Genomic DNA, 25,836 nt, shown 5'->3' with positions numbered 1-25,836 from the left:
CTCCCCGTTTTTGTTTATTGAAGGCAAACAGGAGAAAGCATTTTATAGCATTGTATGACATTTGCAGCATTGTAACATCACAAATGTGCTTTAGAGAAGCCTCTGTTGATCTTTTGAGGATTGGAATAGTATTGTCCGACACCTCCAGTCTGCAGGAGATTTTGTGACATGAGAAAGTCAGAGAAAATAATAGACACTAAGGTTTTTATCAACTACAAGAGCTGTCTCTTAGTTTTGCACTCTCCTAGAGTGGGAGCAGAGGGAGAAACCCTGGACATGCTGGATAAGCCTGCAGTCCCCACTACTGCTATTCAAGAAAGATAAACAATGCACTGCCCTGTAACATTATGCTTCCTGCCCCCAAAGTATATCGTCAGGTCAGCCACCTTTTGAGGAAATTTTCTAATGCTTTTTCTATTTAGGAAAGCTGTGGACGTTTACAAGAAACCAACAGGAAAATGTTTCTTCCATGGAGACCATGGCTATGACAACAAGATAAACAGCATGCAGGTATCAGCAACACAGTAACCTTTGTGGGAGGGTCTTTGAAGGCAGAAGAAATTGAAGTTCTCTGCAATGTAAATAGTGAAAACCCCCTACATTTTAATGCTCTTCTTCCCCTTTTTTTTTTTTTAAGACTGTCTTTATAGGTTATGGCCCCACCTTCAAGTACAAGACCAAAGTACCTCCTTTTGAAAACATTGAACTTTACAACGTCATGTGTGGTAAGCTGCCTGCCTGAAAATTTGCAAAAGCAGCAAGCTGTTTTGGCCATCAGGACTTCATTTAGACACCTGTGAGCTCATGCCCTGAGTCCTTCCCAGTGTTCTTTTCCTAGTTCCCCTTTCCCAAGCACTCACCAGGTGGGCTGAAGGCACTTCTCAGGGACCTCAGTTTGCTCTACTTTAGCAACTGGCCAATAAAGAGGATTTTGATGTGTGCAGCTTGACAGAGATCAAATGGACACCACTAAAATGTGTGGTGTCCACATCTCAGCAGTCTAGGAAGGAGGTTTCTGTTCAGAGACTGCTTCTGCACCTGCATGTCTCATGCAGCAGCTCAGGTTTGCCACTTAGTTTTCTATGGCATCTTCTGTACGATTCTGTTTCCTGAATTTGTACTGAAGCCATGAAGAAGAATCTGATGATGTATACAGATATTCATTAGGATCTTTAATACTGATTTTTCAGCACAATTAAACGTGTGAAGTGTAATTCACAATAAAACTTTCAAGACGTTTCAAAGGTGTAATTTTTTTTCCCCAAACTACCTAAGAGGTAGTTATCCCTTATTTATAAACCACTGTGTTGAAGATGTTTGATTTAAGGTCAGCACATGGACTGTAGGATTTGCATCGGAAGCTGAAGGAGTAGTTAAAATAAAACTGTTTTCCAGTGTCTTGATGCAAATTAACCTTCTTGTCATAAAGGCAACAATACTATTCATGTGTCATCTGAAATTTTATGATTTGGACAAAAGATCAGTATTTTTATTAAATTAAAAGTTTTCATTTACATGCTGTGGGTGTAAACAGTATTGCTAATAAATGTCTCGGCTCGGTAGAGTTGTGAATACATATTTGAAATCTAACCATCATTCATATTTCTTTGGTGATTTCATAGATCTGCTTGGATTAAAGCCTGCTCCCAATAATGGCACTCATGGAAGTTTAAATCACCTACTGAGAGCCAATGTTTATAAACCAACTGTGCCAGATGAAGTTGCTAAACCACTGTATCCTGTAGCCCTCCCTTCTGCATCAGATTTTGATATAGGATGTACATGTGATGACAAAGTAAGTGTTTAAGATCTGTGGAAGCTTCCACTATTAGCATTAATTTGTAATAAATTTGTAGCCATTTTATTTGTTTTGAGAGGGTTTGATCTATAAGAATTCCCTATATCCTTCCTGTGAAGTGTTTCTACCCTTTTGGAACAATTATGGCTTTTTGTAAAAGAGGAGACAAGAAAATCATCAGTGTCTTATAGCACTAGTTTTGTTTTGCTAGATGCCTAGTAAAACAAGATGTCAGAATGCTCCAGTGATCCTAATCTTGTTCCTTTTTTCTGTTCTTGAGAAGAACAAATTGGATGAACTCAACAAGCGCTTTCACGTCAAGGGAACAGAAGGTAAGAACCTGGTGCCCCAGTTAATAAAATCCACTTCTGGTTTTTTTTGCAAATTACTTTGTGTCATTAATAGCAGAACAGCTCCTGGTTTGGTTTAGTTATGTGTAGTAAACTGTCTTTTCAAGTAACTGTCAAGAACAGTCAATGCGGCCTATCCTTCAGTTTCTAAAGGTGAAGTTATTCATCTTATGTGAGTTAAATTGCCTTTCTGCAGCTTTCATCTTGTTAAACTGATTTTTCCAATTAATGAAGGGCTCCTCCTTGCTGTGGCAATTTCTGACATCAGTAAAAAACACTCTTGCCATTGTAGTCTGGGGTATCTCAGCATCTCTGTTTTGGATTATGGTTCCGATGCTTTCTCACTGTAGTAATATAAAAATAGTATTTTTAGTGTATTTTAAGATGTAAGCATTTAAACCAATTACACTTGTTGGTTTGTCAGTTTGCTGCTAAGTGTGGAATGATGAGCCCCTTATTTAAACAACAAGGAATTCTGCTAGGTACAAGTTATTTTGTTTTACTTCATTACAGGCTGTAGCACCTGTTCACAGACCTTCCTGCATTTATTTGTTAATTCCCGTCTCCCACACAGTGCACTATGTTGTTATTCACATGCAGAAGAAAAAGATGACTTCAGCTTCTTTTGAATAAAGCAAGTTTATCATCTCTATCCTTAGACTGGGCTTTTCCTACTTTTTTTCTTGTGCCCTGTGAAAACATCCTCTGTTTGGACTCAAACACTAATAAAACATGCCCTTTTCTTTCAGGTTAAATGCCTTTCTGTAAACTGTGTTAGGCTGCTTTCCTTGTTTCTAGGTTTTAATTTCTAAAAGAAAGCCAAGTGTTTTTGCCAAAAGGTTATCAAAATCAATGAACTGTACAGGGCAGTGCAAGATTAGCCAGGAAATTTATTTTTCTTCTATCTCATTCAATGTTTTTATCTGTTTATAAGCAAGCTTGTCAGAGTTATCTAAGGACATTCAACTATAACTTATCACTGAGACAGAAGAAAAGCAAGTTTTACAGAGCTGGAGACGTCTTTGTAGCCAAAATTAGGAAAAAAGGCTTTTTTTCTTTCTTTGTTTTCTTTGATATTACTAACAAAAAATAGCACGCCAGTCTTCAGAACAAAATCTGTATCAGCCAAGGGTAAAAAACCTATTCTTTTAGTGAGTGACCACTTCTGCCTCCCTTTTGAGAGGGACTTTACAAAAAACATAGGAAAGAGAGAAAGTCCAGAGAGGAATGGCAGGACTGCTAGAATAGGGACTGATGTAAAGCTACAAAAAAAGTGCTTATCACCTCATGTGTGACTGAGATGTGGACACAGGGATCCTTGAGGAGTCTCCTGTGTTTGGACGCCTCTCTCCATGCTATAACCACATCAAGCTTTTAACGTTAGAATGGAATTTTAATCCCAAAGGGGGTTGTGAGCCTGGAATGAGGATCCCAACTAGAACTATTGAAGAGCTGCTGCTCTGTCTGTTGCAAGATTTTCTTAGCAGTTATTCAGGGTCAGTATCCCATTAATGATGACTGAAAAATCAACATGTGATACAAAGTCGACCCCCCCCCTTTTTTTTTTTATCTTAAAGTTTTTCAGTAATAAATGTAAATGTAATTTCTTCTGATCTGCAGATAAGCATCTTTTATATGGGCGCCCTGCAGTACTGTACCGCACAAAATACAATATCTTGCATCACCACGACTTTGAAAGTGGCTACAGTGAAACATTCCTGATGCCTCTCTGGACATCCTACACTATTTCCAAACAGGTTAGTGCTCTCATTCCTCTTGAAAAAGTGCTTAAAAGTCCTGGGGAAATTTCTTTGGTACTTGTGTTCTTGAAGTCGTAAAATTCCCTTTCCCCAGGAAGATTTTCCCACCAGAAATTATGTCAAGTACCATTGCAAACAATGCCCAAATTCTTTTTTCCTTCATGAGGGAGGAATTTTAAGGCAGAAGGGTTGTATATTTCTGTTCCTATTTTAATTTTATTTTTAAGTTTTTTTCAATGGGGGTTTGTTTTATTATGAGTGACTTCATTTGAATTATTTCCCATGGTGATTTCTGCTACCTGAAGAAGGGGCTCTGCAGCAAATGCAGGAGCATGATTTGGTTGTACAACTAGGTGGTTTATTTTACTGCACACAAGGCCTTCCGTATAGTCTGTTGACCGTATGAAATAGCTTTCTTTTATCTATAAAAGCTGAAATTACTCTTTTTGTTGTTTCTGTCTGTGTTCCTCAATGCAGGCAGAGGTATCAGGTGTCCCGGAGCACCTCTCCAGCTGTGTGAGGCCTGACCTGCGCATTTCTCCAGGAAACAGCCAGAGCTGTGCAGCCTACAGGGGTGACAAACAGCTCTCCTATGGCTTCCTTTTCCCTCCTCGTAAGTTTGGATAGCTTTTAATACCTAAAGATTTTGTAATTTTCCTTTTTTGTTAGGGAAAAACCTTAGGTATGAACATACTCTAGGCACACGCCCCAGATATAAACAGACTAATTTTGAATTCAAACAGCAGTAAGGTAAACATATTTTTAATTTATAAATCCGAATTAGACTGCTGCATACTCTAAAAATTTCTGCCATCCTCTAGAAATAGTGCCAGTAGAAACTCTGTGTAAATGAGTGTCCTGGATTCTCCTGGAGCAGTTGCCTTGGAGCAAGGATCTTCTGGGACTAGTGAATGTTCAAGGGACACAACTATCTCACGGCTGTGAACTTCATTGCTCTGCCTTTCTCACTCAGTGGCTAAAGTATTTTATGGTGGATTTCTGAAATTGAATTACTGATGGGAGGCTTGCTCAGAACTAGAAGATAATCCCACACTCCACACTTGCCCTGGAAATTGTTGGCCTCTTTTTAAAAGCTTGCAAAGCAGATCTCTGACTTTTGAGACAGCAATATAAAGCTATATAAAAATATTGTGAACTGGTTGATAGCAAAGCAAAGCAAAGATAGAATCTTTCCTTTCCGTGTTCAGCTGCTACATTAAAGACAAATTTTGTGTATGTAGTGTACACTTCTGAATGTAGCATTCAGATTTGCTGTTTAGATTACAGTATTCCTGGTGGCTAATCTCTGAAGCCATTTTCAAAACATTTTTATATTGTTTGAAATTCTTATATTTCATCTTATTAATATTTTGCTGTTTCACTGTTTTCAGAATTAAGTTCCTCTGCAGAAGCAAAATATGATGCTTTTCTAATAACAAATGTCATTCCAATGTATCCTGCCTTCAAAAGTAAGTGCCCTTTCCATGACTATACTTCTCTTTCCATGACTATACTTCTCTTTCTTTTACTGTTTGTTGGATTATGGAACGAATGTTTTTTTACTGCGTGTTGGATTGTGGGAGAAGTTTAGAACATAAAGTTCAGTTACCTGTAGCCAGCAGATAATATATGTGGACACCTGTATAGTTTTAGGTATGGGCAGGCAAAATAATGCAAGAAAGGCTGAAGTCTTAAGAAAGATTTATTTTCCTTGGTACTGGGCTAAGGTAAGAGCATAGACAGGTCAGCAACTTTGCTTTATGACACAGTAATTCACTTTCTGTAAGACTATTGAGATTCTCTTGTCTGCAGCCCAAGCTAGTGGAGAACATACTTAGGTAACATGTTTTTACTTCTCAACTGGAGCCTGAGAGCGTGCACAAGCCTGGGAGCCCTTAGCATGTTGCTGTAGGTCAGGAACAAGTGATTACATTTCATTTTTCTCTCCATGCCCTTAAAGGGAAATGGAACATATTTATTACCTATAAAGAAAAAAATAAAAGAAAACAAATTTATGGAAAATGAGAAATGATTTAAACCTGGCTGAAACTTTCAGTGCTTTAGAGATATAGTATTAACATTTCTTTTGTCTGCACATCCGTTTTCTCTCTAGTTTTGCCAAGAGGTAGGAAAGCCATCAGGCTATTCTGGTGGCATTTTTGGCTTGGCAGGAATTGGGAAGCCTTGGAAGAATCTCAAGAGCCTGTTCTTGTGAGATTTCCAATTCAGATTTTAGACCAGAGAGGTTTGGATAAACATCAAAGCCTATGGGAGCCTTTTTCTTTTTAACCAGGAAAGAGTGTTTTTAACAGAAAAACCTCTGAGTAGGAACAAGTGGTGATGTTTGCTGGAAATTTGAGCAAAGGCACTTAACTGATTACAGAGTGCAAAATTATTGGGGATTTCCCACTCTTAAATCACTTCATAAAATTGTTCTTTATGCTAATGTTAATCTAAGAAATTTGGCTGAAATTCTAATCACAGGAGAACAACCCACCTCTAGCAGCTCATTTTTTATAGAGGCCTTCCTCTTCATCACAAGTGGGTGAAGGATTCCTTGAGAAAATATGCTGGCACTAATATGATTCCTGAGGAATTAAAAACCACTGCATGTGTGCAGGTTGCAATACTGAGAGCCAAGTATAAGCTCATTATATGGACCTTTTTCCACAGCAGGGAAAATACGAGGTGGCAGTTTTATGCTGTGCTGGCTTTGGTGGCAGTGCTGGCTGCAGAGGCCACCCTCCGCTTCTTTGTTTTTGTAATTCACTGTCCCATCCCACCCTCATGAGTAATAATTCTGTGTCTGTCTTTTCCGTAGTGAGACTGGCTTGAGCAGCTCCTGCTTTGCTGGAGCTACAAGAATGATGCCCCTGGGCTGGCCCCCCGTTGCCCTGGCATTACTCTCTGTGTGGTTGCTCTGGGAACTGGAGCAGGGAACTGATTTAGCTACAAAATTTGAGGCAGTGGGAGGGAGGGCAAGTCTTTCCTTTTTGGACTGTTTTCATTGTTAAGGCATATGCATTGGAGGAATGAGCAGCTGGAGGAGTGGTACTGCCAAGTGGTTACTGTGGGTGAGGTTCTTGTTAGACCATTGCTGGGGGTGGCCCTGTGCATCAGCCCCAGCAGGGATTGCATGTGGCACTGGTCAGTCTTAGGACAAGGTGTACCGGTGAGCTTTCTGAGGCTGGCATTGCCATCAGCGCCAGGGAACCATGGACTTGACCATCTGTGCTGGCAAGACAAGATTTAAACTTTTGCAAGTCTGAGAAGTTTTGTTTACCCACACTTATGTTAGTTAAAATAAAAAGGGAAAAAAGAACAAAAAGAATGATGTAACTGGAGATTCCAGTGTGTTTCCCATCCTAACTTGTCAAGGTTGAGGAGGGCATGGTGGGAGAAAGTGTTTCATGCTCTTCCCAAAGGTTGCTATAAGGAGATGCTATGCTTTTTGCATTCTTGATGGAACCTAATTTAAAACTTAGACATTTTGTATTCAACGAGAATTTAACTGGATGACTATGACCTTTGTATTTCCCTTTTTTAAAAATGTTTGGGGTTTGCATTTAATCATGGTGCTGTATTATTTTTAAAATTAAAAAAGACCAAACCAAAACAAAAAACCACCACAGCACTGTTCCCCAGAACTAGATAAGAAAGACAAAGGCAGTGTTCAGGGACATCAAAAGCTTGTGAATAGCTGTTTCTACAGCTTGGTGAAGGAACAGCAGAATCTCTATTGCAAGGCCTGTGGCAATGCCAGCCTGGAAGTGGTACCGTGCATTTCGTTTATCACTGGTTGAGCGAAAAAAAATCAGCAGAGAACAAAAGTCTGAATAGGCTTTATTGACAAAACAGAACGAAGCTGCAGTAACTCTGTAATGTTTGGTCTTTGATTTCCCCTACAGTTGTGTGAATGATGTCCACTGGATTTTTATCTTCAGGAAAGAAAAACTGTTTATAATCTTGACATGTTTTGACTTATCCAAATTCGAGTGTGTTGAGGGTTCTTTTTACTTGTTCGTTTGATTGATTTTGTTTGGGTTTTTTACCCACAGAGGTATGGAACTATTTCCAAAGGGTTTTGGTGAAGAGATATGCCACTGAACGAAATGGAGTCAATGTTATAAGTGGACCAATCTTTGACTATGACTATGATGGTTTACATGACACACCTGACAAAATAAAACAGTAAGAGTTTGTCTTTAAATTGGTTTGCTGTTGCTTCTCTTAATGGTGACTTTATCTTAAACAATTCATTACCTGCACATCATGTGATTTTTGGGAGGAAATTTCATTTTCTAGCTCTTTTTAAAATTATTGCTCGTTAAAACTAAATGCCCATGTAGGTAGGACAGTGGTAAAAATAAGGAAATGGCAATTCAACAGTTAATTCTTCACCTTGACTTTGAAATTAGGTGTTCATCCTTGAGAGAAAGCTGAATTATGTTCCAAATTGTCTGTTTTCTCTAAAATTCTCCAGAACTTAAGAGCAGCACTATTGAGTTACATACTCAGGTCTTTTGTTAATTCAGTAATGCTTTGTCTCCATTCCCTGAACTGAAGAAGCCTTTCAGTGTTGCATGGGTTCTTTCTATAGCACAGTATGAGCTAATTGGATGCCCATTTTCAGATAGTGTCCAGGAATCAAGCACATCTCAGCAATGTATGTGTGTCCTCACATGTAGGAGAGGAAAGACAATGTTCTTTGTGTAACTTCCATCCAGACAAGTTCATCCTTTGTGGATAAATGTTTGTTTTATTCCCATAGGTTTGTGGAAGGCAGCGCAATCCCTGTTCCAACTCATTACTATGCCATCATAACCAGCTGCTTAGATTTCACTCAGCCAGCCGACAAGTGTGATGGACCACTCTCTGTTCTCTCATACATCCTTCCCCATCGACCTGACAATGATGAGAGCTGCAATGTAAGTCCTGCTGCACTACTCTAGCCCTGTGGTAAACATATTCCTGGGACATGTGAAAATCCATTATTATTAGAAGCTAATGCTCAACGATGTGTTGAATGGCAGCACAAGGTAGTGACTCTGCTGAGTGTCATGTTTAGCTCATTAGACAAAAGCACTCCTCTGAGATATCAGGGGAATTATGGAACTATTACTGCACCTAAAATTGTCTGGAAGAACTGACATACAGTAGGTTGGCAGTAAACAATCTGTAGGATTCTACATTTTGACAGACACTGTCAGTGTAACTTCAGAGCAGATTGGGGGAGGTTGTATGTATAGACATATTGTCCTGGCAGCCAGCCTGATGTTTTTACTGAGGTCAGTTTCCACATGCAGGTACAATACAGTCTGTCTGCTGTGGCAGTCTGGGTGCATCAGACAGCATGATTACGTCCAGCCCACACAGTATTAAACGTGTAGGCTAAAACCTGCCAAGGGTAGAGTGCCAGCTCTTGCTGTTTCCAGAATCCCTTGATTCAAGGGAGAAGTTTGGGTTCCTATTACAGAGACAGCCAGACAACCTCCTGGTTTCTTTCCTATCTTCCTTTAGGATGCAAGGTCTTACACTGTAAGAATGTTGATGAAGGCTTTGGTCTGGTCAGCACTGCAGAAAGTAACACACACGCTTGGCAGCTGATGGTGTGGCAGGAGCACGGTTGGGTCCCCGTGGGCTCCAGCACTGTGCAAGGACATCAGTCCCCCCAGGCAGCTGTATTTAGACTTGTCCTTCCGCCGAACTTGTTCTCCCATTACACAGCTGTGTGGATTCCTGCACACAGACACTTCACTATAGGCTGCCAGGAGACCGTTTCCTGAATGAACGCATTAATGTTATGAATTTTGTATTGGCAAAAAAGTTAAGACTCCTGTTCCAGCTACAGGCAGAAATAGTCATTCCAGTTCTGTACACAATTCACCTGGAACACTGTTTCTTTCTCATTCATCAAACATCGTCTGCTTTCAGGTCTCTCTTTTTAAAACCACGCTTTTGGAGAAGTATCCCTCTCTCTTGAGCAGGTCTGGCTTTCCCCTGTTTAGACTCTGAACTGCTCTGGGCAGAGAAGTCTTCCACTAGAAGTCTCATAAAGTCCTACATATACTTCATCGTGGTTTTTCTCTGGACTGCTTTCCTCTGAGTCAAGATCCAGTTGGTGATCTGAAGGTTACTAGTCTGGCAGTTATTAGTGCCTCTGCTCTTATAACTCTACCCATATGTCATTTTATGACAAAGTAATTTATTTTTTCCTCCTTCTATTGCAAGTCATATTTCTCTTAAACTGTTGAAATCTTTTTTATGAGCTCTTTACAATAATGGCCTCTTTTAGTCTTTGATTTCTTACATCTCAAACCAGGCTTCTTTTCTCTATGGGTCACACTACTTATGGTGTGTGTATTTACAGTTCTGAGAGGAACTTCAGTGCTACTACAAGGTCATTAGCAGATATAGGTCTATGAATTCTATATAGCAAAGCACCACTCCAAAAGTATTTAAATGTTACTCTTGAATGAAAGTACAGTTAGGCAAATTTTTGCCATTGAAATACAGCATCAGTCTTACTTTTGCACATGGTGTTCCATCTTATTTGTTCAAAGAAGTGATTGTGTAAAACCTCACCATGCTTCATGGATGAAATGCGTGGAATAATATAACAATTTTACCTTAACCTCTCCACAGTTTTCTTTTAACATTTGAAGAAATATTAGCTTTCCCTCCCACTCTGGTCTAGCTGCACACTTTCTCTCTCTTCACAGAGCCATTGGAGAACACCACTACACTTCTCATTTGAATTTGTTCCATTTCTAAACTGTGTTTATTCATGGTGAGGTTATACCCATTTATTCTTGTGTCAACATTTTTCTATGTCTTAAATAGTTCTTCACTGGGCTTCTTTGGGATTTACCCTAGTGATGATTTATGATGAATCTCAAGCCATATACTTCTCTCTATTTGTGGAAGACCCAGGATCTTTTTTGCTCTTGTAAGGAAGGATGAGTATGGTAGTAGTCTTCCTATGCATCTCTTCCAGTCTGATCTTTTTTTAGTTTTTCTTTTTTTTTTTCCTGGATCATGAATGAGATAAAGTACTGTAGCTCAGATCTCAAAGTGAAAATGTTTTTTTTTTCCTCTGATACTACCTAGGATTTGCTTTTTCCATAGCTGTTTTATAATGGTGGTTCACATTCATGCACAACCGGTACACCCAGGTATTTCTCTTCTGTATGTCAGGTAACCTAACTTCATACTACACCAGGGATTCCTGCATCTGCATCCTCCACTACGCTATGCCAGTATTCCTCTGCACTGACAGGTGTTCTCAACTGTTGTGATTTTTTACTAGTACACTAATGACCTTGGCTCAAGAAGCGTGTGTGAAAATATTACACAAAATCCTTTCTAAGACCAAAGCTGAAGGAACCCTGCTAGAAACTTCCTCCAGGCCACTATTTTCCCTTTCAGCAAAACCTTTAAATTTTTTTTTGATAAGCAAGTTCCTCACCCACTTGTCTACATGCATCATGTTCAGCTTTCCAGCTAATAATGTGATATTCAGAGAGATTCTTGTCCAGAATATCTGGTACATTTTCCACTGGATTTTAGATCATCGTCCTAATTGATTGCCTGTTTCAATTTACCCTCGTATTTTCAATTGTTACTTTTTCCTTCTAAGTCTCACTGTACTATTGACTAACCAACATAGATGGGAAAAACTATAATTTAAAATGTATACACTTCATTCATTGTTATCTAGTAATGTAATAATGTAATACTGTGTTAGCTGATCACTGTGTTTAAAATCCTTGCCACTTGACCTGAGCCTTCATGGGCCAGTTGTGGAATGGAAAAACTAAAACCTAGATCAGTTGATTGATTTTCTGGAGTCATGCAAAAGCTGTCTATTTGGACTTGGTTTAAACCAACCTCACAGTCCTGTGATTTATTCATATTGCAGATCTTTTGCAAACTGACTGTATTCAAAAAAGTGAGCTTTGTAGCTCATTTTGAACTTCTCTCTGAGCTCTGCAAAATGCAGATTTTCTGCTCAGAAGGAAGGCTTGGAACAAACAAAAATGTCAGAGTAACTGTGTTTGCAATAACAACGCTGTTGAGGCCAGTGTGCAGACCAGTAACCTGACTGTCAGGCCCAAGGCTGAGCAGGGGGCGTTCCTGGAGCATGGCATTGCAGGCAAAGCAGAGTGAGTAGGGTGCACTCCTTTCCCTTCCCTCTTAATTTGCGTCTTTCTTTTCTTGTTCCAGACCTGGTTTTAGGCCTCAGGTTGCTAGTGACATGGAGAGGAAAGATGGTTTGGAGCTGAGAAGCTTCAAACCTGACAAGTGCTGACTAGGTCATGGGCGTTTGCTTAAGAGAAGCCACCTGTGATCTGTCTGGTACTTCGTGTCCTCTCTGTTCAAACAATCAAGCTCACCCTCCTGGCTTTTGTTGGGTGACCCACTTATTGGGCTGTGGCATATTTACTGTGTTGGATAGGCTCTGGCATTGCTGAAGGTTAGTCTTGATCCATGAGAGGATCACTTTGTAGGAGGACCTTGCTGAGACAATCAGAAGAGAGTTCATTTCTAGGAGTAAGCCCAGAAATAGATTTTTAGCAGCAAGATTTCTGAGTCACACAGATGGAGTCCAAAAGCCCAGAGACACAACCCTCCATTCCTAACTTGCTTCCCCAGCAGCAGGGTAGATGTACCAGCTAGAGAGGCCAAAAGGGGAAAAGTCCTGTTTGCTTTGTCCTTTTCCCACGTCTGCTCCCCGCTGTGCAGTCCCCAGGGCTGGCTGCAATGCTTGTGGGACATGTTTTGGACTGGTTAACACACTCCAACAGCCAGTCACTGCAGTGTTTTGCAGAGCTGATCTTCTGATATGCTTGTGAGTTACCTTTGTTTGTGGATCACTCCAACATGTGCTGGTGCTGGCACAAGGCAGGCAGCAGGAGCTGTCCCTTAAGAGAAATTACACCCACAGAACCTAACCCTGATCACTCTGGCATCAACATCTTCCTGATTTTTTTTTTAAATGGCAAGTTCTTGGTGAAAGTCTTTTTTCTATCAGTGAATAGTATATATGTTCCAATAACAGAGGTTTTTAGGTACCAACATAAGCCATTGTCCCAAATGTGTAATGAATTGCAATGGTCTCCTAAAAGTAAATTGGAAAGATTCAAATAATGCTGTGTTAGATGATGTGATGGTCAATTGAGAATAATGTGTAGGGGTAGGGTTCAAAGCTAAACAGCCTGGAGCTTGGGCTTAGGTAATACAAAAGTAATGAATATGTGAGATGTTTCTGTGAGATAAAAAAAATGTGTAGTGATCAGTGGATCTTCTAAAAGTATACAGTTGTTCTTCTGAAACACCTTTCAACTGGGGGCCAGCTTTTCCATTGTCTCAACTGAACTGTAAAATGAGTACTGATAAAATTTCAGGATTCATCTTGCCTGTTAAGTTTCAAATCTGTTTTCTTGCAACTCATTTACCTTAGTCATTCTTGAATAAGGCAGAGATTTTTCAAATGTAACAAATGTTTAGGAAAGTTACATTTGCTTTTGAAGCTGATTTTTGACAAAGCATGTTATAAACCTGGGTTTGTTTTGTTGTTTTTTTTCCAGAGCTTGGAGGATGAATCTAAGTGGGTTGAAGATCTTCTTAAGATGCACACTGCACGTGTGCGTGACATCGAACAGCTCACTAGCTTGGACTTCTTCCGAAAGACCAGTCGCAGCTACACAGAAATCCTCTCCCTAAAGACATACCTGCATACGTTTGAAAGTGAAATTTAGCTTTCTAACCTTACTCAGTGCATCCTTTTATCAACTGGTGTATATTTTTATATTGTTTTTATATTTATTAATTTGAAACCAGGACATTAAAAATATTAGTATTGTAATCCTGTATCAAATCTTAAGTATTAAACCTTTGTGTCATTTGTTTTGTTTCTCTAATGTTTAATATAGGTATGTCTCTGGGTTGATTTAGTAGTGCTTGTAATACTGCAGTTTGAGTCCTTACTCTCAGCTTTTAAGTGGTGCTGCAAGGTTTGATGCGTGCATCAAGGAAATATTAATTTTCCATGCTCCTTTACCACACTTGTAGTCCTGTACTGTATATCAAAATACTGAACATGTAAGATTACACTCATTTACTGTTTACTGTGTGACAGACATATTTAAGCACTATAGACAAATAGCATCTTAAATATAATAAACCACACATTCAGTTTTTTTAATGTGTTTTGACTTCCTTTCACAGGGATGTTCAGAGGGGCTTGCGGGCAGATGAGTGCTGACAGATCTCTTACTGGGCAGAGCCCTTCTCAAGAGCTTAGGTTTGCTGGTAAGAAGACTGTCAGGAGCCCAGGTGCCCTGCCCTGGTACTCAGCAGTGAGACCATAAAATAGACACCCTCAGTAGTCATTGCTGGTAAGGCTTTGCTAACAGTGGCAGAGCTGGGAGAGGAGGATGCTTGTTTTCACGAGCTGCCAGGGGTACTCCATGCTTGGGGCCACTTGGTCCTGCTCTGGAGCTGTGGAGAGGATTCGTGATAACATCTGTTGTCACTGATGCGACTGTGTCACATCCCTTCTCTACCACAGCTGCTCTGGGCTGATTCCTGGAAATACCTGCTCCATCATCCTTTGCTTTGACTTTGACGGAAATTGAAATAAGGCAGATGTTGAAGGAGATGACATTGCTAAACACACAGCAGTGGGCTTTTAGCTGAGAGGAGAAAATCTGATTTTTGTCATCTTGTTCTAACAGCCAGAATCTTCCACGTATTCCCTAGTCTGAGTCTAAGCCCTTGTTCTCAAAGGAAGCCCCTTGGGCTCATTGCACATATGTAACTTCTGGTACAGTAAAGTCCATACAGTGCACATGATTTACAACCATCACCTGCCTGGTCAAGGGAGTCAAGTCTCTGTTTGCTGGTTCTGTGCAGTAACAGTCTAATAATCCTTGCAAGCCCCTACAAGTGACACTGATGGCACAGTCCTAAGCCAATGGAAGAGACTGTGTTTCCTGCTGGTATCTAGGTAATGGCCTGATTTGGCTTTGACAGCTTTTATAGAAGGTATATGTTATGGAGCATTAGTGTTAGTGTAGTTAGATGATGTAAAAGATAAATTATTGTTTAGAATGCCTCTTGAAGCTGAACCCACTAGTGGCACTATCGTAAAGCCTTTGTTTGGGGTTACAGCTTTCTCTCTCTCTAGAAAAGTGGTTTTCTGTTTTCTTTTTGGGGGTTACAGATAGTGGAGGAAAGCAGGAAGGGCTGGAAAGCATCTCAGCCATGTACACAGATGAGTGGCCAGGCCTCCTAAATAAAATTAATCTGGCACAATTTCAGCAACTTGCATCCCTGTAGAACCCATCTAAGAGAAAGTAGTAAACTATAATTGTGTTAATACAGATGATAAAGTTCTTGTGAACAGTAGACAAAAATTCAGTATTCTAGGTGCCAAATTCTGTTTAATTTAGAAGAGTGCAGAACTTGAATGCTTTAAAATATCCCCAAAATGTTAGGGTGGAAATTCTAATAACTGTACAAAGCTCTTGGAAACATCCTATTCTTGCAACTTAAAAATTGTCTCTTGTGGTTGTCTGGTAGGACAGAAATATTTTCCTGGAAGCTTTTGGTAGGGCTTCTTGCCATGATAAACTTTATGTTCTTACATGTACTACAAAGGGTATTTCCTCTGGATTTAAAAGAGTTTTCAGTTAAGACCTAATTCCTTCAACACCAACTTCAGTGATGATTTAATGTGGTGGTTCATAAACCAAACTGAAGACCACCACTACTGTTTTGCTTTAACATTAATCTGTTTCCCTGTTTGTTTGGGTTTTTAATTAAATCAAATTATGTAATTCTTTTATTTTTTTCTCAAAAATAAGATGATATTTATACCAAATGAATGTTAAAGCTCTAAAAAATATTCTTCCTGTGTTCAGAGAAGTTTGCTTTTGAAATACAGTTTCCGATAATTGCTGGGAGAGACAGTTTAACTCTCATTCTCATTAAAGAATGACTATTAATGTGTAGGAAAATGTCATTTTTTTTAACTCAGTTGTTTATTGTGACAATAAATACTAGTAATTTACTTCTGTTCTACCTACTTCTCTTCAGCCCCTGGCCCCATGCTCTAGCAGGGTATTGCTATTTTATTTTACTGTGCTAGCAGAAATAGCTGTGCTGGGAAATGTTTGTGGTGACTTCTGCACATTGCATGGGGTACTTTTCCTGTTGAAAGATGCCTTATCAACACAAAAGCTCCAGTGCACAAAAGCTCCAGCTAAAGCCTTTTAAATCCCTCTAAGCAACATGAGCTCTGCAGGAACAACAGACATTTTAAAGGAAACTTGTAATTTGCCTTTGGCATTCCTCAGGGTGAACGTTAGCTTAGGGCAGAGGGAAGGAACCCCTCTGCTTTCCATTCCTGTTAGAACATTTCGAAAATATAAAATACTACTTGTTTCTGTTACATGTTGCCTTTTCTTGATATTACTCTGGCTTCAGCAAGAGGTCCATTGAGGAGAACAAGCACTGAATTTTTTTGTTGAACAAACACTAGTTTTGAGGGTTTGGATAATTACTGTTTGCAATTGGTGATATAAATTTGAGGCATGTTTAATGAGTCAGATTGATTGAGCTATTGCCACAACAACAGAAGCTGTATGTGTCCTGCACACCTAGCAGTCCTTTTGCTCTGGGAAAAATCCTCCAGAGGTAGTTATGCAACTAAAATAACCCTTCTACAGGAAACTGTTACTTTTTTAACCCCTTTTCCACAGTCCTATATCCTGAATAGATAAGCACTGAAAGCAGGTCAAGTAACCTGACCAACAGCATGGCCATGATGGCAAAATTACAGCAAAAGTCACCATCTTATCCTGACTGGTCTGTGCCATCTTATGAAGGTTTGCCAGAATTCATGGGGATACAGTCGGAGTAAATTTAAATAACTGTATTTAATTAGGCCAGTCTTGCTGTGTCCCTGGAGGCTGCTCCAAAGAAATCCTGCCATAGTCCCTATCTTCTCAGTACTTTAAATGCAAACAGTTGGTCAACTATTTGTGTGAAGATTTTAAGACTTTAACAAAGGAAAACACACATGCACTTCTTGTAGGAGAGGCTAGAAAACAAAAGCAGTGATAAAAGAGAGAAGAGAGGAAGTTTCCTGCTTCAGGAGACACAAGAAGTTAAACGGTTGAAAGTCCAGGAGATGCTCCTAGAAGGGAACTGGGGCTAGAGAAGATCTATTTGGCAGGTTTACAGAGTCCCTGTTCCCCCTGCATCCAGCTTCTTCTGATAGATCAGTCTCTCATGCACAACAGATGAAATAGCTCTCTAATTCCTGCACACAATTGGGAAGCAGAAAACTTCTCAGGAAAGCTGAAGGAGTTCCCCTCTGAAGGTGTTGCTTGATGCAGGAGAACTGGAATTTTGGAGATGTCCAGATTGGACAGTGAGTATAGAGTGCAGAACCCAACCTGAAAAAAATAAATTTGTAGCAGCAGGAACTGAGGTACCAGGGGTCCTTCCCTTCAGTCTCACATTCATATCAAATATCTTTAATTACCCTTACATTTGCATTACATTTCTGTGCAGCTCACCTCTGCTCCTCTCTGCAGGAGACAGGAAATATTGCTTGCAGTGCAATTGATAAAATTCCCCTTTTAATTTTTTTTTTTAATTGGCAAGCCCCTACCTACAAAGGGACAACTACACTTGCTCTGCCCTGTGAGGGAGGGAGAAAACCAAACTTTCCCGGAGCAGGGGAGCATGTGGGTGCTGCAGAGCTGCCATCTCTTCTCTGCTCCACTATGGTGCTCTTCCAATGAATTTGGCACTTATGTCAGTGAGGTTTATTCTGCTGGTTTGGCACAAAGAGACAAATGAAACGTCACTACCTCTGTGGGAGGCTGCGGTTACCACAAGCACGGATGAAACTGTGGCGTGGAGAGGTTGAATAGTAGGTTTAAAGGCATTTTGAAATAATTTCTGATAGTGCTACCACTGGTGGGAGGGCACAGGATAAGTTTTGTAATGCAAAAGCCTCGGAATCATGTGGCTGAAATAAAATATGAATACAGGGCAATAGAAGCAAAACTCAACTTCCTTTGGGGACAATCAATCATGCTGAATGGGTTTTCTATTAATCCTGTGCATCAAAATGCTTTTGGTAGGCCTAGTTCTTTACCAGAGTCCTGTATCTCCAGAGGGATGCTACAGTACCTCTCTGTCCATCCTGTCTGTAGTCCTAGTCCAACTCGGTTTGGTGACTAGTTTCAATTTCCATTGCTGCTGTCTCAGACAACTGTTGCACTTGACCTGAGATACATGGTATAGTCATGAAAATACAAGTTTACTCTGGCCAGGGTAGACCTGCCAGCAAATGATTAGTACAGCACTACGTAGGTCTTCCAAGTGGTGGAATGTGTTTGAAATGTTTAAAGTTCAGCCCTTGTTCAAGACGGGAGAAAAAATGGCATTTTTAAACATTATGGAAAAATACCTAATCTCGTTTCTTTGCACTTGTTGTGTAAATACAAGATAAGAGCAGTATTCCCAAGGTTACCGCAAACAGCCTGTCACTACAGAGTACAAACTAACATTTACTAAAATGTGTGTTGACATAAAAAACAGCATTGCTGCCATCAGCCATGGTAAAATACCCCACAGATTTCTTTGCTCTTACAAGTCAAAAGTTTGGGATGTAACTTATTCAGATCTGCCCTCATAGAGGAAAATCCCTATCCTGCTTATAGCATGCACAGTGCGTGCACAGTTGTTCTGGAGCCTTACCTTACCCTCTTACCTTATCTGTTGTTTTCTAAATATGACAGGGAAAGGTAGATGGAGGTCACCCAGGTTTCATCTGCAGATTTCACCATGGAGAGATCAGGAGGCAAAGAAGTTAGTAATTGTGGGTTAGTACAGCTGTAACTGATTGACCCTACAACTGGAATTTACTAGAAAAGAGGTGGGATTATTTGACATCATAAACCCTTAACAGAAAAGGATTTAATCCTTTTCAGGGGATATTTTCCTGAGTTTTCTTTTTCTTGGCTGTGTGCAGCAAGTAGAAAATTATTTCATCTGTTCTACATGAAGGATTGATCTATTAGAAGAGGCTGGATGCTGGGAGAACAGGGACTTCATAAACCTGCCAAACAAATCTTCTTCAGCCCCAGTCCCCTTCTGGCAGCATCTCCTGGACCTTCAACCTGTTCATCCTCTTCTGTCTCCTGAAGTAGGAAATTTCCTCTTATCTCCTTACATGTTTTGGTTTTGTTTTTGTTTTTGTTTGTTTGTTTGTTTTTTCTGGCCTCCCTGTTTTATTTCAGCTTTGATCTATTGTCATCTGCAAATTGCTTTAGTCTTAGCCTAACCAGTGCCATTTCTGTGTACATGCATATCTGTACAGCATGCACTGCTACCACCTCTTAGCTCTGTTAGGTCTTACACACTCCTTCTGCAGAAAGGATGTGGAAGATCCTGATATATACCCAGTTTCTTCTCCGGTGCAGTTAAAACCCCAAGACCAGCTTTTGTAGGTAAAGACCTCTTCAGAGTATTTAAGCTGGTGGCCTTTACCCATCTGCGTGGTTTTGTTTGAGGCATTTAATATTACTGAGGGTAGAATGTCAAATATCTGATGAACCAACCAGAACTTCTCCATGTAGGCCATGACCAACTAGACCGTTGCTAACATCTGAGAAAATTAGATATTAATAATGTCAGTATTTTCTCCTCTGGAACTAGGAAGTTCAGACCCAATCCAGATGCATCAGAGTTCAGGATCTATCTCATCACTGTGGGAATTGTGACAAATCTCCTCCTCTGCTCATCAACCCATTTTCGTCTAATAAGGTCTCTAGGGCACTGCTGATGGCTGTAGCTTCACCTGCTCTCTTTGAAATGCATGTTGCCATTTGTACTTGCAGTCTGTTCTGTGTTTCTAGCTGTCTTTTGGGATGTGTTTTGTGTTGCACGCACTTGGTGTTCTGGGTCAACAGCAACTACATCCTCCTCCTCCTCCTCCATTGTATAACCACATGAACAGTTGTTCCTGCTTCCCCATGCCCATGGGCTCCTGGCTGGATTCAGGTCCTGTAGTACAATTACTGGACACCTCTTCGGGGTGTAGTGAAAAAGACAGTAGGAAGGAGGTGATAGGTGATGTGTTATCTTCTGGTGGGCTGCACCTATCTTGGGTGGGCTGCACCTATCTTGGGTGGGCTGCAGCCTTGTCAGATGTGAACAGTCTTTCCTCATATGATAAAAAATGAATCCTCAAGGGCTATTTGTTAGCAAAAAAAATTAATTTCAGGGATTCTCTTGACTAGTAATACCAGAAGAAACACGGTTGTTTTAGGGATCTAACAACTGACATTTTTATAATGATCCCCTTAAGGCAGTAGAGAAAAAGAAGTTTGCAGAAAAATATTTCTTTTTGTTTCTGCATTTTGCTGAATACAAAAGCCATTATATGTAGTGTGCTCAGCTGGACTAGCAGGCATCCAGATTGAACTGAGTGCACCTCCATGGCTTTCACCTTCCATGCCTCATGATCTAATTCTAGCCTTTCTCAAAAGGTTTCCATATGCTTTCATGAAACCTGGGAGCCCTCCTGTGGTCAAAATCATGAGCTATACTTCCGGTTGTTACCCCAAATCTAATGTAGTCAATTCCATTTTAAACTTTATCCTTGGAGTGTTCAATGAGAAAAGTTCAATCAATTAAAGAAAAAGAAAAAATTTAGATAGTTTCCTGGGGTTTTGCCGGGGGATGATCTCATTACCCCTCGTTCTACTTGGCCATTATCTGATGCTGTTCACATCTCTTTTCCAAAGTTGGGATGTTGCCTGACAATCTGCCTATTGCTTCATCTTTCTTCTCTCCAAACTTCTCCTACCTGTTTGCCACCCTTTGTAGGCTTCTCCTTTTCTGCCCTGATCTAGTCAGGTTCTCACCACCAGTCTGTCTCAGTACCTTTCAGCTGTGCATTAAATAATGTAATTAACACAAACTCCACTTTTACTGTCTTATTGTCTTCCAAGTTGCAGAAGTACGTGATTCAGAGGGCTTCGTTGTGCCTAGTTTTAATGTTGTGCTGAATTTGTAGAAAAGGTATTACATTTCCTCAGAGACTTAATTTTGTGTTCTTTGTACAGTCCCTCAGGAAAATTCTGCTTCCACATGGGCAATTGCTTCCTTTTTAACAGTGTTTCATTGTACATGAGAAGTAAACTGTCAGTAATCTGGGCAGCTTTATGAGGAAGCAGGAAAGGGTGAGGTGAAAATGAGGAAGGGCAAGAGGAGAAGTAGCCCCTTTGCTTTTGCCTGTACTGGGGCTGATGCTTTGTGTTTCTTTCCTGCTGTATAACTGAAGAGGAGAACAACCACACAGCTGTAATATCTCACACCCATTCACCATGGTTGTTTGTGGGCTACATCGCAGATCCCAGGATGGTCCACTGGAGATGATGGATTCACTACCCAGACAAGGTCTGAGATCTTCAGCTCTTCTCTCTTTGCCCTGGAATTTGTAAAGGCAGATGGGTATTCATGGGGGTAAATACTTCAAGGTTTGTAATTTGTAAGATAATACAGCACATACCACAAGGGCTTGAAAAGGATTTGAAACTTCTAGCTTGTTCTACTGTTACATAATTTGAAGATACAGAGGATCAGGGGAAATCCCACCCAAAATTTCAGCTCAGGTACGAACTGAGTAGGTTGCACAAGGCTAGTCTAGGATGAGGCACAGTTTGGAGCTTTGCTTCTATCATAAGCACTACCTGACAAAGAAAAAAGTACCCCAAACTCCACGATCTTAGAGGCTGCACTTCTGAATTTCACTTGAAAGAGCGCACAAATACTTTTGTGAGTTGTTTGGATCACTGCATGGTCCCTACCCAGCCCGGCACATGGGCCGCCCTTGTCGCCCACACAGAAGCAGCTCTGCAGAGTTTAACATCCTGCTTTGCAGACGCTGCTGAACTCTTTGGGCTGGAAGTCAGCTTAAAGAAGACAGAAGTTCTCTATCAACCGGCACCTCAGGAAGTCTTCCATCATCCCCATATCACTGGCGAATCAGAGCTCAAATCAGTCCAGCAGTTTAATTACCTGGGTAGCCTCATCTCCTTGGATGGTAAGGTCAACGGAGAGATAGACAACAGGTTAGCAAAGGCATATAGTACCTTTGGAAAGCTTCATAAAAGAGTTTGTCGAAATAAACACTTGAAGAAAAGTACAAAGATCAGTGTTTACAGAGCCATTGTGCTGTCTACTCTCTTATATGGTTCCGAATCATGGGTCATCTACCGCCACCGCCTGTGACTCCTAGAACGCTTCCATCAATGCTGCCTCCGTACAATCCTAAACATCCACTGGTCAGATTATGTGACTAGAACAAGCAGCAATCTGTTCTAGAACAAGCAGCAATCACAAGTATTGAGGCCATGTTGCTGAGAACACAGCTGCGATGGGCAGGACACGTCTCAAGGATGAAGGACCACCGCCTCCCTAAGATCCTGCTTTATGGTGAGCTTGCCACCGGCTGCCGCAAGAGAGGAGCCCCGAAGAGAAGATACAAGGACTCCCTGAAACAACATCTCAGCCTTGGCCATATTGATCAACATAAAAGGTCTACTCTGGCCTCCAATCAGGAGGTCTGGAGACACACTTTCTGTAACGCTGCCGATGCTTTTGAGAAAGCACGCAGGATCTCTCTTGAGGAGAAAAGACAACGCAGAAAGAACCGAGCCTTGCAGAATATACCACCTAAGGAGTCTTTCTGCTGTGTCTTTTGCAACCTGACGTGCCTGTCTCGTATTGGCCTTTTTAGCCACCAGCGCACCTGTAACAAACATGGGTAAAGCCCTTCCCAAATCTTCACAAAGCCTAGCCATGATGATGGATCACTGCATCCTAACTTGTGCCGAGGGCAGCTGGTCTAGTAAGAACTGCAACAAGCTGTAGCTCTGGTGGAGATAAGCTGTAGGCCTCACTGCTCTAAGTGAAAGCTGGATCCAGAACTGTAATGATAAAAACTGGCAAGTCTTAATCTGTTCATAGTGAGATTATGTATTCTTATCCCTTTTGTGTCAACATCATTCTTATCTTAACAAGCTCCAAGCTCACCTTCCTCACTGGTATTTAAATAATCCACCCAGTCCTTCCTGAAGTATTTTTTAGTTGATTTGTTGATTTTTTTATTTTTTTATTTTTTTTTAACCTGCAAGCACATCTCTTCTGAATAAAAAAAGAAGCTGTTGCAACTGATTTCTGGAAAAGAGGTTTGTTTAATATTTGTATTTATTTTATGGATTTAGATTTATGGAAGCACATACCAATATTTTATGCCCTAGGTGCCTCTGCTTAATTCTAGTTTTATAATATGGATGTCATTGAGAGGACTGTATTTTCCATTATCATAATTAAATGTACACTAGCAAATAAAGCTTGCACAAAGAGAATAATTCTTCAGCAGCCACTCAGTCCATCCCCACATAATTTAGTGTTGGTTTTTGCCTAAGGATATATTCTTGTGGGACTTCCTAGAATGGTTTTAACAAGTCACCACCTTCAGCACAAGTTTCTTGGCATTGCAGAAGCACATCATGTGATGTTCCTGGGCTTTGGACACAGACTCTCAGCTGCACTGAACTGGCTAAATAAATTACTGCCTCCTCTCTCTACAAATGTTATTGTTTCCTCACTGCCTGCAGAATTGCTTTCCTCTAACCCACTGCAGGAGGAGGAACAGTTTATTTTATTGAGGGGTTTAAAAGCTAGAGATTTGCTCATGTTGCTCATTTTACTTGGAAATGGATTAGGAAGCAACACAGGATATGCCTACTTAGAAAACTAAAAAGAGTGGTAATTAGTGATATTCAGGGTCTGAGTTGATCTAGTGGGGACTATGGATATTTTCATTTGGGACAGCTTGAATTAGGTGAGATGGTCCTTCACAGCCCTTGTCTGCTTCAGACACAAAGAAGCCTGGTTACTTTAAATCACCTTTACTAATGCTTCAAACTAATTCAGTTACCCATGTTCGTGCAGGTTTGTCCTTTAGTGCCCTGAGGCTGAGCCTGTTAAACAATGCATTGCCACCCAAAAGTATGGCTTTACTACTTAAGCTCCTGTGTGTTTTCAGCTCAGCCTATCTCCTGGCACCTCATGTTGGGGCTGCTCCCAAAAGCAGTAACTGGGGGCTCAGCTGAGGGGCTGTCGAGTGTTAACAAAGTAAACCTCTACTGCTCTTCGTGAAAAGTAGAAATGAGTATGTCTGTAGAGTATTTCATGTCATCAGTGGCAGTGGGCCACAGTTAAGCAACTTTTTTGCTGTGCATTCTTCTAACTAGGTCTGTCCCTGCTCATTGCAGGGGAGATGACCTTTAAAGTTCTCTTCCAACCCAAATTGTTCTATGATTCTAGTTACCTCTTGCTTAAGAGAGCTTCAGTCCAAGCCATGAGGATCTTGTATATGCTGAGGTAATAATTTTACAACATTTTAAGGCAGTTGCCTGACTACCTATTTTCTCCATTAGCCACATGACTTGATTTCTAACAGTGCACTATGTGCACTTTAGTAGGATTCATCACTTGCTCATAGACCTGAAAATAAGGTCCTGACACTGCACAGCTCTGTTCAGCAAAGCATTTCAGGAGCTGCTTAAGGCCAGATATTTGTTTATTGCAACTGCTCAAAGTGCTCTGTGTATGAAAAATACACACTTCTCCAGAGTGCCAAATATTTCTGGCCTGATAATGTGATTGCATCATTTTTGTCATCTCCTACCTTCAACAACCTTTGTCTCTGTGTACCTATTTCAATTCACGTAATCATTGGGTCTGAAAAATCTGGGTCCCACAAGTGCCATAAATATAAATGATGGTCCACCTGGTGATGGTGTTTTCTTCGGGTGAGGACCTTCATAGATGCATCAACTAGTGGATCACAGACCTCCTAGTCAGGAGGAAGCAGAAGATGCTGGGTGTATGTTTTGGCATCTGTGCACTTTTGTATGTCCTCTACATGACATTTTTCTGAAAGAAAACAACCAGCCTTGAGGGGTGGTGGGCCTGATAGGAGTGCAATTTCAGCATCTTCCACTGCACCACACACTATTAATGGAAAATCCTTGTTAGATGATCTTATTCTTACCTGTGCAAATGCTCCCTGCAGTGTGTTCTCACTTCACTTTAACTGACCCAAGGGGTTTAACACCTCACTGGCAGTCTATTTCCCTTTCCCAAAGACTTCCTTCTTGGGACATTTTTCTGCACCAAACATTTTCCTTGCTGTTTCACACCTTGCTTCTAGCTGAAGATCCTCTCACTGAGCCCTCACAAGCCCATTTTAGCCAATGCCATTTTTTTCTGTTAACTGTTTTTACCTTTTCAATGGGTATATTTTCAAGATCAGAAGAACAGAAGAAGACATTTTTGCGGCACTTCACTGCAAGTGTCAGTGTACACAGGATCTCTTCTTCAAAATGTGCTTAACACTTCAATGAAAAAGCTCCTACCATTATCTGATTCATCTGTGTTTTCTTTGATACCCTGTATTTGTAATGTAAAAAACATTTTTTCCCTCTGAAAGGTGCTTAAACTCTTTCTGCCTTTCATCCTGGTCTTATGCTGAATTATCTTTAGATCATGACTCTCCACTGTGAATTATTTTTAGTCCTCTCTATCTAGGTAGAACATTGTCAAGCCATTTACAAACATGCTCTGAACATGCCAAAGCTATCAGTGCAGCACCCCAGTACATCTCAGGCCCCAGACCAGATGCACAGGATGAGCATGGCTCATCTACCATTTGCTGGAACCAGAGCTGCATCCAGAGCCTCTGAAAGCCAGAACTGAGGGGCAGCAGTGACCAAGTAGTATGGAAGTTGCCTAGGCAAACTTTCCAGCTGAAAATAGAGGATGAAAC

The 25,836-nt window shown here is 40.6% G+C and overlaps 1 protein-coding gene across 8 annotated transcripts in view; it reads left to right on the top strand.

The window, feature by feature from the left end:
• The window catches only part of ENPP2 (ectonucleotide pyrophosphatase/phosphodiesterase 2), a 74,103-nt gene extending 59,988 nt beyond the window's left edge, over nucleotides 1–14,115 (top strand). For 5 of the 8 annotated variants that reach the window (XM_027684384.1, XM_027684378.1, XM_027684385.1 and 2 more), the window contains 10 exons: nucleotides 423–510; nucleotides 638–725; nucleotides 1,623–1,795; nucleotides 2,079–2,130; nucleotides 3,769–3,905; nucleotides 4,386–4,521; nucleotides 5,300–5,377; nucleotides 7,967–8,099; nucleotides 8,680–8,836; nucleotides 13,499–14,115. In XM_027684384.1, coding sequence (XP_027540185.1) covers nucleotides 423–510; nucleotides 638–725; nucleotides 1,623–1,795; nucleotides 2,079–2,130; nucleotides 3,769–3,905; nucleotides 4,386–4,521; nucleotides 5,300–5,377; nucleotides 7,967–8,099; nucleotides 8,680–8,836; nucleotides 13,499–13,669 — 1,213 coding nt within the window. In that variant the 3' untranslated portion in view covers nucleotides 13,670–14,115. Of the gene's footprint in view, nucleotides 1–422; nucleotides 511–637; nucleotides 726–1,622; nucleotides 1,796–2,078; nucleotides 2,131–3,768; nucleotides 3,906–4,385; nucleotides 4,522–5,299; nucleotides 5,378–7,966; nucleotides 8,100–8,679; nucleotides 8,837–9,895; nucleotides 10,041–13,498 lie in introns of all 8 variants that reach the window. The other 3 variants (XM_027684379.1, XM_027684382.1, XR_003534378.1) reach the window with 2 other exon arrangements.
• Nucleotides 14,116–25,836: the final 11,721 nt, after the last annotated feature.

The sequence above is a fragment of the Neopelma chrysocephalum genome, unplaced genomic scaffold, assembly GCF_003984885.1.
Source record: "Neopelma chrysocephalum unplaced genomic scaffold, ASM398488v2 Primary Assembly neopelma1_66, whole genome shotgun sequence".
Taxonomy (NCBI): Eukaryota; Metazoa; Chordata; class Aves; order Passeriformes; family Pipridae; genus Neopelma; species Neopelma chrysocephalum.
Note: the sequence above shows the minus strand (reverse complement) of the source record. Positions and strands in the feature narration are given on the sequence as shown.